This window comes from Ictidomys tridecemlineatus, chromosome 3 (assembly GCF_052094955.1).
Source record: "Ictidomys tridecemlineatus isolate mIctTri1 chromosome 3, mIctTri1.hap1, whole genome shotgun sequence".
Classification (NCBI taxonomy): domain Eukaryota; kingdom Metazoa; phylum Chordata; class Mammalia; order Rodentia; family Sciuridae; genus Ictidomys; species Ictidomys tridecemlineatus.
The window spans coordinates 98,849,207-98,862,961 of NC_135479.1; the positions used below are offsets into that span (position 1 = coordinate 98,849,207).

The window sequence follows — 13,755 nt, forward strand, 5'->3', positions numbered from 1 at the left end:
CAGGAGGATGCCTGCCAGGACTGCAGCCTGCCTAGGCCAGGGCTCTCCAGGGCAGCCACCGGGAGGCAGGGCTTCAGGAGGACTCAGCTCCAGGCCCCTTGGAGAAGGCAATGGAGGCAAGTCCCTTCCCACTGCCTGAGCACAGGCTCTCCACAGTTGTTCATCTAGGGGCTCCTTAAATGTGGAGCTGCACTTTTGAGGGAAACAGAAAGTGGCCAGCAAGGCAGAAGATGGCGGCACTCAGGGCCAGTGCCTGGTAGCTGGCTTTCACACTGGGCAGCAGGTGCAATCACGGCCCCCGGACCAGGACCCAGAACCTCCCCTCAACCACCTGCTACTAGAACCTGCCTGAGTCATCTCGACAGCTCAGTTCTTAAGAAGGTGGAGAGTAAGCCCACCTGTTTAGAAAGCAGCTGAAAACGCAATGCAGACAAAAACAAGACAGGATCTCCTCCCCTGTCCAGCAAGGACGGGGGGTGGGGGGGTATCAGGAAGCTCACGCTGGACCAGCCTGACCACCACCGGCCCCTGCCCTGCACCACATGCTTCCCAGTGTCCTCCTACCCCATCCTCCAGCCTGCTTCAAGGGATGGCCACTGTACCCACTTTACAGACAAGAAAGCCACAACGAAGAGAGCACTAGTCCAAACTCTCATAACCAAGCCTCCCCACGAACCCAGAGTCACAGTTTCCCAGCCCAGAGCCTGCACTCTGCTGCCCCAGCTGCCCCTACTGCCCTGGCTCTCACTGGGGAGCCGACCCTGCCCACCTCTCACCAGGCCAAACCTCCACCTAGACTACAGAGAGGAGGATAACAGCTGCAGCCCCAAAGAAGGCCACCTGTGCAGTCATCTCAGCAAGGAGGTCATGTGAATCAGCCTGGGGACCCGCACAGGAGGGTCAGGCCATGGCAGAAGAGTCCACAACCACATAGGGCGCAGCCTCCCAGCAAAAGACCAGGAGAGCCGTGGCCGGCAAGGTGCACTGGTCCTGGCTGACATGATGCGATGGAAGGTTGGCACACCATGCCCATGGAACCCTTGGGAGCCATTCATCCTGGTCTTCCTGCCCCTGCCACCCCCCTTCCTAAGGAAGGCCTGCTCTTCCTCCTAGTCCTAGAGTCCACCTCCTTTCCCTCAGAAGCCCTCGATAACCTTTCTGGGTTGAGCTGGGCTCAGGTTCCATGACTTCAGACACCCGCCTCCCTCAACTTCTTCAGGATCCCTATAGGAGCACCATTAAATCTTGATGGATTTTGTTTACTTGTTGTGTCTCAACAAGCTCTGGAGAATGGGAGCCCTGTGTCTGCTCACCTCTGCACACCCAGGAACGGACCACAGCACCTGGAATGTAGGACACAGTCAAATATTTCATAAGAAAAAGCACAAGTGAATAAATCAAATTTTCTGTTTGAAACAGAAAAAAAATATAAAAATGAAACCTGCTCAGAAATCTCTGTTTCACTATGATTTTGCCAAGAATGCAATACTCACAGACGGGCCCGCCCCCACAGGGCTTTCCTCAGTGGTTCACCAAGTAAGTCATCAGTTACTTAATAACCATAGGTTGGGCTCATACCCCTACCCGGTCACGGCGAGGGCCACCAGTGAAGACATGAGCTTGCCCAGCACACCCAGGGTCACTGAAAGGAGCCCAAGATCACCCATAGCAAACTCATAGCACCCCAAAACTTGGTTCTCACTGAAGGTGCCATCTGTGAGCCTAGATGGCCACAGGACCCTGCCAGACAAGCAGGCTGAACACACGTAACCTCCCAGACGGATGTCATGGGTCCAGGCTGCCTTACACAGTATAGACAGAAGTAGTCAGGAAAGCACTGCTGGCAATCCCAACCAAACAGCAGCAGAACACTCTGTGGTCTACCAAACGAACTTCGGTTCAGCCGTGCGTAAGTGAGACTTGGGGCTTGTTCACTGGGGGTTCTCTGCTGGTCATGTTGATTCTCATCAGCATCAGTTTATTTCCTGCACGGGATCAGGGGTAACAAGCACAGGACAAGACCCCCACCACCAACTCACATGGGCCTCGTGAACCCACCAAGGCACTCTGCTGTGGGCAGGATTTGCACCCGGGAAGCCAGGACCCATCAATCAAAACCAATGATGAACAGGATGGAGTTTGCCTAGGATCCTTCGCCAGACTAACACTGGTAAGAAACATGTTGATTCCATAACAACACAGATGCTCCTTCTCAGCCAGAACATCCCACACCCTGCCCTGGAAAGGTCTCAAGAGGTTTCTTCCTCAGCAGCCTGTCTTCTCACATCCAGCTTCATCCTTTCCTTCTGAAATGACCTCTCTGGGTTGATAATAAAAGGACAGGGTTGAAATTAAAATGGTTTAGGATATAAGAAAAATCGTTCTAAACAAAAATGTCCAGATAGCTCCCATTCCTATTTTGCTTTTTAAAATCTCTAGGATGGTCAGTGTTAAAAATGGTTATCATTCTGTTGAAACCTTTAAAAATCTGCCTGAATATGTGGGAGAAGAGACTGAGGCAGAACAGCTAATAAGCTAAGGCTATTTCCAGGACTGTGAATCAAAGGCTTTTCTTGCCCGTGATACCTCACATCAAAAAGTTTAGATTTCAGTCCAGCTCCACACAGGCACCCAGCAAAGCCCAAAGGCCAGCTGAGGGGACAGAAAGCCTGGAAACCAAAGGCCTCTCCTGCCCCTGCCCCATCAGTCAAGGCTCCAAGTAACTTGGTCCTTCTCAGGATGATGAACCCCGCTAGAAGGAACACAAACAGGACCGTACAGATGCAGGAGAACAGCATTAAAAGGCCCTGACACTTTAACACCATTAGACTGAGTGTTTGCTTTACAGTGTGAATTCAAAGTCTCTGTCATCTGAACCTGCTTCACAGAAAAGAAGCAAAGGGGCTTGTTCCCATGGAAACCTCTGCACCCCTGATTCTTCTGCTTCGTGCCACTCCTATGCAGTCATCACACTTTAATTTCTCCCAGAAACAAGACAAACTGTACGAATGACAAAAAAACTCCTACCAGCATGCTCATGGACAAGTCCTTGGGAGACATGGAAGTCTGGATATGCATGATCTGTGGGCTCTGGGTGACTGTGAGCACTTTTATGATTCATAATTGTGTGTGCTGATTCTCATCTCATGGGAAAATCCTCCCTTCCCTGTGAGCTTTACATACAACCATGAAGACTGACACCAGGCATGCCTGGTTCCTGCTGGATGCCCAGGGCCTGTCCAGGAACGGGCACTCAGTAAGTATGTCATACAAGTCAGTGCCAGATCCCCATTACTCCTCCTTGCCCCACTGCCAAAGTGCCACCTTCCAAGGATGGGGGCTGAGGACGAGACGATGCGGCATCCACCAGGTGTGACCAGTGACCACATAATCACTGGGGACCACTATGGTCCTTGGGCTGGGCCCTGGAGGGAGGGGGAATGCCACAGCAGGTGTTCTTGCTCCCAGCATCTGTGACACCAGCCTCGGGGGCCTGACGCCTCAAGAAGTCCCCCAGACACTGCTTGGCCGAAATTCTTGGAAATCTCAAGATCTGAGCAAGGTTTGCAACTTCTGAAGGATGGCTTCCTTCCAGGGGGTGGGATTCCAACCAGGCCCACGGCCATTGTACCTGGGTGGCCCAGAGGGCACTATGTGTTCCACCCTCCCTCGACCACATGGGCCCTCTTTGCCGGGACCTTGTTGTCTCTCCCCACCCTAGTGGCCTCACTGTGCACACATCTTTCACTCAAAGTTGCCTTGAAGCTTTCAGAGACACAGTTGGCATATAAATTATAAATTAAAAACAAACTAGGAAAATGTAGATTCCTGCTTGCTGCTTGGAAACAGCACTAAGAATGCATTTACAGAGTGCTGGAACAAGGTCAAGTTCAACAGAGAAGCCTTTCCATGCCAAAGCCCCCCTCTCCCACCATGGACCAGTCATCCTGGGATAAAAAATCAGTACAGGAAAGCATGCGTTTCTCTTTGGGCACTGTTGCAAGAACCTTCCAGGGAGTGGCGTGATCTTTCAAGTCAGAACCTGGTCAACAGGCAAAACCCCCAAATCTTTGCTCCCTCAGATTTTCTTTAAATATACTCCTCAAAATGGTCCTGAAGAAAGAAAGGAATGCTTTCTACGGCTCTCATCAGTGTCCTTAAGAAAAGGGGAAAAAGGAACCAAGACACAGAACCTTGACCACCCTAAGGTCAGGTTCCTCCACTACCCGCTAAGAGGAACACTGCAGTCTGCATGAGGGCGACGGAACTCTCATTCTCTGCGTTTCCAACCCTTATATACATTACCCCGTCAGGCTGCGGGCAGCGTCTGCAAGCTGCCTTAACAGCCCTCCCCTCCAGCTTTTACCAAGGCCTTTAGGAGACGGTTGTTAGCCCTGGTCAGCAAAGGATCACAAGAATGGGATCTTGGGGTAAGCATGTTCCTGTAGTGACCTGAGAAAAGTGATAAACCCCATTTCTTCTTTTATTAAAGCAGAACAAGTAATGGAGTGCCGAGGACAGGACCCACTTTCCATCTCCCCACAGGTGGTGAAGAGACCACGGAAACCAGGTGAGGAGGGGACTTGGCAGGAGGGACAGAAAGACCCTGAAGCTGCAGCAGGGCAGGGGAAGGAGTGGAGAGCAGAAGTACAATGACCAAGGCCCCATGCTCCTCCTCGGCCAGAGGCCAGGCTTTCTGCTATGTCTCTCCACCTGCACGCCTTCCTTTCCCTTTGATACTGGTGAGCGTAGTGGACCCCTAATGACACCTGCAAGTGACTGTGCTTCTGGAAAAGTCATTCCCCAGCTCTCCACACTGTGTGCACTACAGCAGGACGACCATGCACCTCGCCCATCACATCTTTGGAAAACCAGTGTTCTGGAGGCAAGCTTTGAACAGCTGCCTGGGTATGAGCATGGTGTGTGTTCATGAGGCTCTCAATAATGAAAAGAGTCTAAACATTTTAAGTACTTAGAACATGGCCTGGCCCATGGCACATGCCAAGTGCAACAAGATGCCTTCCCCAATGTGAACTCAGGATTTGCACGCCTTTCAAAGGGTGCCAGCAGGCCTTCCTCCTGACCCAGTCCTCTCGGTCCCAGGACGGCAGGCCTGCGTTTCCCCCAGGGAAGTCTGGGCGTCAGAAGCCACCTAATGCTGCTCCAGGCTGGATCTCTCAACATCCCAGGCATCCACTCTCACCACTGTCAAAGATGCAATGCAGTGGGTACTCAGTCTCAACGGAATCAGGAGGGTCCAGCTTGGGGCCTGGAGGTCCTCTGCCCCCTCGATGAGTCACAAATGGGTGAGCAACCAACCAGGGAAGTTGACTGATTGTCCACGGGGAGTCATAGCGGAACATTCACTGCGCATGAACAGTGCTCCTGGGCTCCCAATCACTGTAGGAAGCAATCGTGTCCCAGTTAAGAGCCCTGAGCCAGGTCCAGCAGGGACACAGGAACCCTGTTTCTCTTCAGGCCTCTGTGGCTGGCTCGACAGTGGCCCTCTGAGACGTCCACCTCCTGTGAACATGTTACTTTATATGGCAAGTGACACTGAGATCATCACCCTGGATTATCCAAGTCGTCACAAAGTGTCACCAAAGTCCACATCAGAGGGAGGCAGGAGGCAGACATGCCAGCACAGAAGCAGAAATCTGAGACGAGAGAAGAGACGGCCGCTGGCTCCGAAGTCAAGAGTCATAAGGCAGAGAAGCAAGAGACCTCCAGAAGCCGGAAACTAGGGGAAGCGGGTTCTCCCTCCAGCCAGAAACTGGTCCCCCGACTTCGGACCCCAGAATCGCAGGGGAGTAGGCTTGGGTTGTTTTATTCCACTGAGTTTGTGGTAATCTGTCACCATGGCAATGGGAAACAAACACATACCCTTAGTCCATTTTAGAAACTTCTAACCTCCTGTTCCCACCCCAATGTCTAACGGACACTAGGATCACTCGTGGCCCCACTTTACCGGTCCTCCCATCTCAGAATGCCTCCCTTATGCGCTCATTCAGCATCCAGGTAACTGACGCCCACTCTGAGCCAGCTCCACTTCAGGAGCACAAGGTACACACTGGACAATTCCAGCTCCCACCTCTGAGGTGCTCACACCCTTGCTCCCAGGAAGGCCAGCCTCTGTCCCCTTCCCTCTGTTCCTCGACCCACTGCAGGCCAGCATCGACAATGACCAGCGCAGACACGCACCTTCTGTTCCGGGTCCTCCAAGGACCTACACAAGTGATCACATTAGGTGGCCACCAAGGAGGAGCAGGGAGGATGGAAGGAGGGAGGGGACGGGGAAGCCCAGGAGAAGGATAATAGGAAGAGAACTCTGGTTGTGTCCAGGAACATCAAGGATGGCCAAGGGGCTTCAGAGCATCTACAATCCTTGGGACCCACTTGCCAGGTTGCTGTGTCAGCACAATTATGCAGGCATTTTTTTAAGGAAGTAAGAAATCAATGACTCCCAGAAGACTTTCACTGAGATCCGTGTTACAAAGAGTTGAAGAAGCATGGCCTGAATAACCAAACGCCCAGCTCTGAACCCTGTAGGGAAACTGGGAAATCACTGGGGATGAAATCCAAGAGCAGCCTGGACCTGCCCTGCCCACTCAGCGCATCAGGGTCAGCAGCCTCAATGCCTCTGCTCAGGGACAGGACCCCAGGGCTTCGGTAGTTTTACAAGGGAAAGCTGGAGGCAGCAGAGTGAGGGGTGGGAAGCACAGTGGGGGGCTGAAGTGAGGTACAAAGGAGAGCACAGCCGAGCTGGCATAGCTACAGGGCCAGGCAACTGGAGGCCAGCCACAGCCACAGGGCCAGGTACCAGGAGACTGGCCACAGCTATAGTGCCCAGGTACTAGGAGACCAGCACAGCCACACGGCCAGGTACTAGGAGACTGGCCACAGCTAGAGCGCTCAGGTACTAGGAGACCAATCATAGGGAAACTGATGGAGGCGAGAGTTCAATGCTAACTGTGTTCGTGCACAGAGCTCTCTTCCTGTCCCTCTGGTATGTGCTTCATCCCTTTTTTCAAGTGACTCTTAAAATGTCCCAAGCAAAGCTGCTGTTTTAGTCAGCTTTTTCGCTGCTATGACCAAAAGACCTGACCAGAACAACTTAGAGAAGGAAAAGTTTATTGGGGGGCTCATGATTTCAGAGGTCTCAGTCCATAAACTGCCGACTCCATTCCTCCTGGCTCGAGGTGAGGCAGAACATCCTAGTGGAAGAGTGTGGTGGAGGGAAGCAGCTCACATGACGATCAGAAACAGAGAGAGAATCCAATCTCCAAATATAAATATACACCTCAAAGCCACACACCAATGACCCGCCTTATCCAGCTACACCCCACCCGCCTCCAGTCCCCACCTGGTTAATCTCATCAGCAATTGATTCGCTGATTGGGTCAAGACTCTCACAACCCCATCACCTCCCCTCTGAACCCTCTTGCACTCTCACATGAACTTCACATCCATACCATAATAGCTGCTCAGCTTAAGGCAGGGTCGAGGGCCCAGCTGCTCGGCTTCCTGACACCCAAACTGGCAGGCACGAAACTGGCTCTGGGCCCATGGAACTCGATCAACAGCCAGTCTACACAGTCCAAGGCGAACAAACCCAGGAATGTTAAGCCTCTCTGTAGGGTCGGTAGGGTCGGTGACAGAACGGCCAGCCAGAATGCCCTGGGTCACACAGGAGGCTAGAGACAACACGTGCTCGGCAAAGCCAGCCTGACCCCACTCACAGCCCTGAGCCAGGTCCTGAATGCATCTTTCCCCCTCACCACAAGACACCACCGTACAGGAATGCAGGTCACTCCTGGGAGCTGAGCAAGGCCTGCTTTCCACCCCTCCAGAGGCCCCATGGAGGGCGATTTACTCCAGAAGGGTAAAAATGTTCAGAAAGTTCCTCTCCTGTCCCCAAATCTTACCTACCACCGGAGCCTCTAACTTTCTTTAGTAATTGTGAATAATTACAAATGTGCCATCTGTCCCTTTAGATAATTTCTACAGCATGTGGACTCTTCAATCTGCACATCTCGTGCCAGTCAGTGATCCAAGAGCCATGCCCAGCCTCCCTCCCCCAGCGTTTGCCTTCTGTCTGCACACCCCTTCTCTCTCTCACTCCTCTGCTTGAGCCCTGGCCCCAGAGCACACAGCTTCTGCATCAGGCCGCTCATGGTCTCCCTGCCCGTTTCTTTCCTGCTTCACCCTACGTTTACAGAACCTACCAAAACCTCTTCTGAAAACTCTGGGGACATCGCCTTCCTTCTCTGAAACAAAAGAATCCAGCTTCCCCAACCAAACTGCTAACCACACAGCAACTTCTAAGCAAACCCCTGACGCACACCTTCCTAGAATCCTCCCCAGCCCCTGCAGGTCCTGTCTAGGCCTGCGTGGGGGCTGTGGAACAATGGTGTCACAATGGGATCTTCCTTACCTCTTGCTTCACCCACGACTGTGCCATTCACCAGGACACACTGTGCCTGTTCATAGCCAGGCGATCCCCCAGGGCTGGCAGGGACTTTGCCAATTCTAGTTTCCTTTCCTTAGAGAGGAAATGGGTAGTGTGAATAGGACACACACATACACACACACTCGTACTGAGGTCACTTCTCCAAGAGTAACTCCAACCACACTTCCCACCTCACCATCAGCCACAGAACCCAGCTAGCAGCAGAAACTGGAGAAAGAAGAAAGAAGCCCTGTGTCTGCCATGTCCTCTGGGGAGGGAGGCCCACCTGTGGGAGGCAGGTGGTGCAGCTGGACAGCCCTGCCTGGCACATGGTGACAGGAGCTGTCTGCAGATGTTCTTGTTGTTCCTGAGCAAGAGATTGAAAGTGCCCTGGCACCTATACTAACAAAGCCAACATGGGCTTCAGCTGCAGGGGACAGCACTGTAAGAAACCAAGCCGAGACAGAAGCCAGGTGCAGAGGCAAAGCAGCAGAACAGCAGGAGGGCAGATAGCCCTTGTCCAAGCTGCCAGCCTTATTTATATCAATAGTTTACAACAGGTCACAGGCATCAGTAGTACATGCTGTTCATTGTGTCACCAGGCAGGTTACAGAGTTAGCAACGTCATGCAGCTTATTCTTCAGTTGCAGTGTGCAATATTAGGAACTTTGTGTAGCACTCAAGAAAGTCCATTGTTTAAAGTGACCTTAGTGGACAGGTTCAAGCTCAGTGGAGCTTGGTGAAACATTGTAGTTGTCTAACCAGAGAGTTCCTTTATTCCCAGGCGCCGAGTGCCTGAGATCAAGGTCGAGGCTGATAAGACTCTAGCTCAGATCATCCTCATGCAGGGCATTCCTATAGCAGCTAGGCACTGCACATGTATTAGATATTTAACTAGTTCCTGGGAGAAACTGCAGAATATTCCAATTATGGGGAAACAGGGCACCTGTGACCCACCTCAACCTCCCCCCGCCCCAGTCTGCTCACCAGCAGAACACTCCCCCGTACATTTCCACAGCCAGGATCCTTACATAGCATCTGGTATCTGCCATCACATGTGGTGGCAGAACCCTACCTTCTACAATGCTGTGTACTTCCAAGTGGTTTTGCCCATCTTTCCAATAAACATGATGCCATTTCCAAGCACTTTCCTCAGAACTCAATATAGACATGCAAAACAGACACTCACGGGTACGTTTTAGTCACCTTTTGCACTGCTGTGACTAAAGGACCCAACCAGAACAACTATAGAGAAGGAAAGGTTTATTTAGGGACCACAGTTTCAGAGGTCTTAGTCCACAGAAGGCCAGCTCCATTCCTGGGGTCTCAAGGTGAGGCTGAACATCCTAGCAGAAGAGTGTGGCTGAGGAAAGCAGCTCACATGGTTATCAGGAAGCAGAGAGAGACTCCACTCTCCAGACAAAATACATTCCCCACAGCCACACTCCCAATGAACCACCTCCTCCAGCCACAGCCCACCTGCCTCCAGTCACCACTCAGTTAATCCATCAGGGATTAATTCATTGATCAGGTTAAAGCTATAGCCCAATCATTTCTTCTTCAAACCTTCTTGCTTTATCTCACAAGTGAGATTTTTGGGGACACCTCATATCCAAACCATAACAACTGGCTTCTTGCTTAAAAAAAAAAAAATAGTTTTCTTTGATGGGGTTGGGGACTAAAAACCCTAGTTCAGCCACAGAGAACTGTCCTGGGGGAAGCAGTATTTGAACAAAGAAAATCCTTTATAGATCTATCGGTCTTCGTTCTGGTTTTTGTCAGTAATACAACCCTCAACCAGAGGCAGTTACTTCCTTGAAAGAGATGGAGAACTTATCTTCAGAGAACTACCTGTATGTATTGTAAAAGATCTCAAGATTATTGAAAAATAAAATCCATAAGGTTTGCTTTTCTTTTACCAATCCCCAGGTTTCTGTACACTAATTCCTTGAGAAACTTTGTTTCTAGAGGCTCACTTGAAGGTTAGCAGGAGAAAAGGAAAGGAAATGTGCCCTCCCCTGGGGAGTTAAGGGACACCTCAGTTGCAGGACAAGAGGGACCACAGCCTCTCCGGCAGCAGAGAGAGCCCTGCCCCGGGTACGCTGCTTTACACTGGGCTGCAGGTGCGGAGCCAGGGTCAACGTCTAACCATGACAACATATGGACAACTTGAGAAACGGGTGAAAGCAATGCCATCACCTTTTCCCCATGTTCAAGGCCTGAACTTAACCCTCTCTCTACTCTTAAGACACAGGAGCAAATTTAATTTCTTTTTTTTTTTTAACAAAACAGAGGCATGATACTGAGAAGACCCTCTCCTGGAAAATTGTACTAGATGCTCAGGACACATCTGTGGTGTCCAGGACCCCCAAAGACTAACACGGAACGGTCCCCTTTGCCACTTTCTTCCCAGTGTGTGCACAGGTAGATTCCTCTCATCCACGTATTTTCCAACACTGAGCATTTCTCAGTGTTCTCTGTAGCTGCCTTGTCTTCTTGCCAGAGCTACCCAAATTCCTTAAGTCAGGAGGAAAATCCAGTATATATAAATACTCATGTGGTCAGACCGATAATATATCTGATCCCTTAGTTGCTCCAATATTTTAAAAAAATCTAAAAAGGAATATTATTTAAATGTTGTCCATCTAATTTTAATGTGGGGTGGGGGGTGAAGAAACGCTAAGCACCCCACACTTTTGAAAGCTACACAACTGTGTTTTGTTAATGCCTCAAATTACCCATATCACAGATAGGTGTATGTGAAAGTTCTTCTGTTGAACTTCCCCTAAAATCTGGTGACATCATTTACCCTAATATATGAAGACATATTTTCCTTTATTCATTCCAAGCCTGGCTAAATTTGCAGAGGAGGTCCCAGGGAGCTTGGGACATAACCTTGTTCCCAGGCCAAGCCCCGCCCACCTGATCAGGCTAATTCAAACCAAATGATCAACATGCAGTGTGCAGCTCAGCTCTCAAACAGGTGGCTGTGCACAGCAACTGTGCTAACATGGGCAAATGCACGTATGTTTAAATCTGAATCAGAAATTAAGAGCACGCCCACACATCCAGTTCTCCCACCTTTCCCAAAACACATGAAGATCTGCAATACTGAGCTCACACTTGCGCCACTATAGCCAGCGTGGCTGAACCGCCTGACACCACAGTTCCTGATGTCCCCACCACTCAGAAGAACCCCAACCCAACACCACCCCTCGAAGCCATAGGGCCTCACTGGTTATCACCTGCAGAGGACTCTGGCATCAGATCCCATCTGAAGTCTGGCTTATCAATAAGCACTGGAGTACTTTAGCACCTGGGTACAACTTACTTAATCTCTTTCTCATCTGCTAAGAAAGAAAAGCCTTCTCCTGTATGCATTAGGACAGGGATTAAATAACAAAGCATTAACCAACCAGTAAGATACATGGTGGTAGACATTGTTTTCCTTATCATCATCAAATCACAAGGCACATAAGGGATACTGAAGCCAAAATTGTTACTGAAATCTATTTCAACCTCCCAAATTTATGTTTTATGTAGAAACAAATTGAGATGTTAGGGATAAATTAAACTTGCTTTTTCTTGTCAGGAATCTACAAGCCCATTTCCCCATGCAAAGGGAACCTCTACAACCTCTGGTTTTCATTCAGTTGCTAACAAAAGTAACACACTGTTTATCTAAAATAGTTTGATATGTTTATCAATCAATCTGTCCCAGACCCCTGAAAAGTGTCTCATGTGAATATGAAAATAGGAACCCCAGAATATAAACTTTCATTAACCTGCAAAATGGTATTTAACTGTGAGGAATAATTAATTGCTGCAATTACCATCAAATTTTGACAAATGTGTGGCTGTAAAACGTTTGTCTTTGATTATAAAGGCTTTAGAGTTTGCAAATTGCCATCACTGATCCCTCTGAAGAATTGTAATTAATCAGGAACTCTTATAGCTCAATTACAGAAGGAGTAAATGGAAGAGAGATTAAACCCAGCCATCTCTTTGGATTCTCAATGCAGTCTTGGTGAATTACAATCAGCAGAAAACTCTTATCAATTTACATTCATGATCTGAGCCAGAATAAACCATATCAGACGCTAAGTCCAACTATTAAACCAAGCTGGCAAAAGTCCAAGGCAGTGACGGTGGATTTGCAGGGGCTGGAAGGGGGCTGTGGAGGAAAGTCACTGATGAACCTCTGGAGGTACAGACAAGTGCTGATAGCCCTGGCCAACACACCACACTCTGGAAGTGAACTGCAGCAAAGCCTTCTTTCCTCAAATGCTCTCGTTCACTACTTGGGTGTGAAAACTGGCATAGACAACGCTCCGTAACAACATGCGCTCTAGTTTCACTTCCATGACGACCAGAGAAGTAGGTCCTGCTTCCCTCTCCCTTTGCACGCGTGAATCTAGGGCAGGAAGATGACAGCTCACCCAGGCCACACAGGGCGGGAGATCAGGGACGGGTGACCCTCAGTGACCACCCTACACTGTCAACAATGCCACTCCCAGCAAGTTCTCCAAGTCCCAATCTTGACGATACCTGAAACATGCAATTCAAGTGTAACTGCAGGTTCTCATGGCCCTTAGTTATTTTATTACTTCAAACCATTTTTTCTTATACCTAAACTAAATCTTCTCGCTGTACCTTAGGGCATAATGAAAGAAAAAGACCTAACTAGAAGTAGCAAGGAGCGGGCCACGTCCAGGTCCATATTTATTTCTAATTTCCATTATTCATAGTAGTCAGGCTCTGACAATGTCCCGTGAATGCCAACTGATGAACACTGAGCAACACGACACTCCTACTGGAAACCCAGGGCTAGGTTCCTAAGAGCATCCAAGAACAACATTTCCATCAGCCAATCAATGTGCAACGCTGCACAATGCTTTTATCTAAAGACACCTTGTCACACACACATGTATACATGCTTCTTTGAGACTGGCCCCAAGCCCACGGCACTTCAGCATTGCAACTAGAACTCGTGAGAGCACCGTGAGCACATCTGGCATGTGCATTTGCTCTGCACGGCATAGCACTACATTTTTGCACTTGGGAGACTGCACAGCACCTCAGCTGGAGGACAGCTTTAAAGAGCAGAATTACCACCATAACACAAAGTGCAAAAAGCGTGGCACTCAGTGACCATGAGAAGGATGCCTGATTACAACATGGGCATGGAAACAGAAAGGCGGGCGCTGCTTCCCCTCAACAGGACAAGAGCCTGGAAGGGTGGCCCACAGAGCCAGGAGGAGCAGCTGAGGCCCACCAGGGCCCTGCAGGGATAAGTTAACAGCAGG

At 49.9% G+C, this 13,755-nt stretch overlaps 1 protein-coding gene across 2 annotated transcripts in view; it reads right to left on the reverse strand.

Moving 5' to 3' along the window:
* The window catches only part of Arhgef26 (Rho guanine nucleotide exchange factor 26), a 93,941-nt gene that overhangs the window by 39,830 nt on the left and 40,356 nt on the right, over window positions 1-13,755 (reverse strand). The window contains exon 6 of one of the 2 annotated variants that reach the window (XM_078043533.1): window positions 1,314-1,343. The exons of the other annotated variant lie outside the window; for it this stretch is intronic. Coding sequence (XP_077899659.1) covers window positions 1,314-1,343 — 30 coding nt within the window. The remainder of the gene's footprint in view (window positions 1-1,313; window positions 1,344-13,755) is intronic. 2 annotated transcript variants of the gene reach the window in all.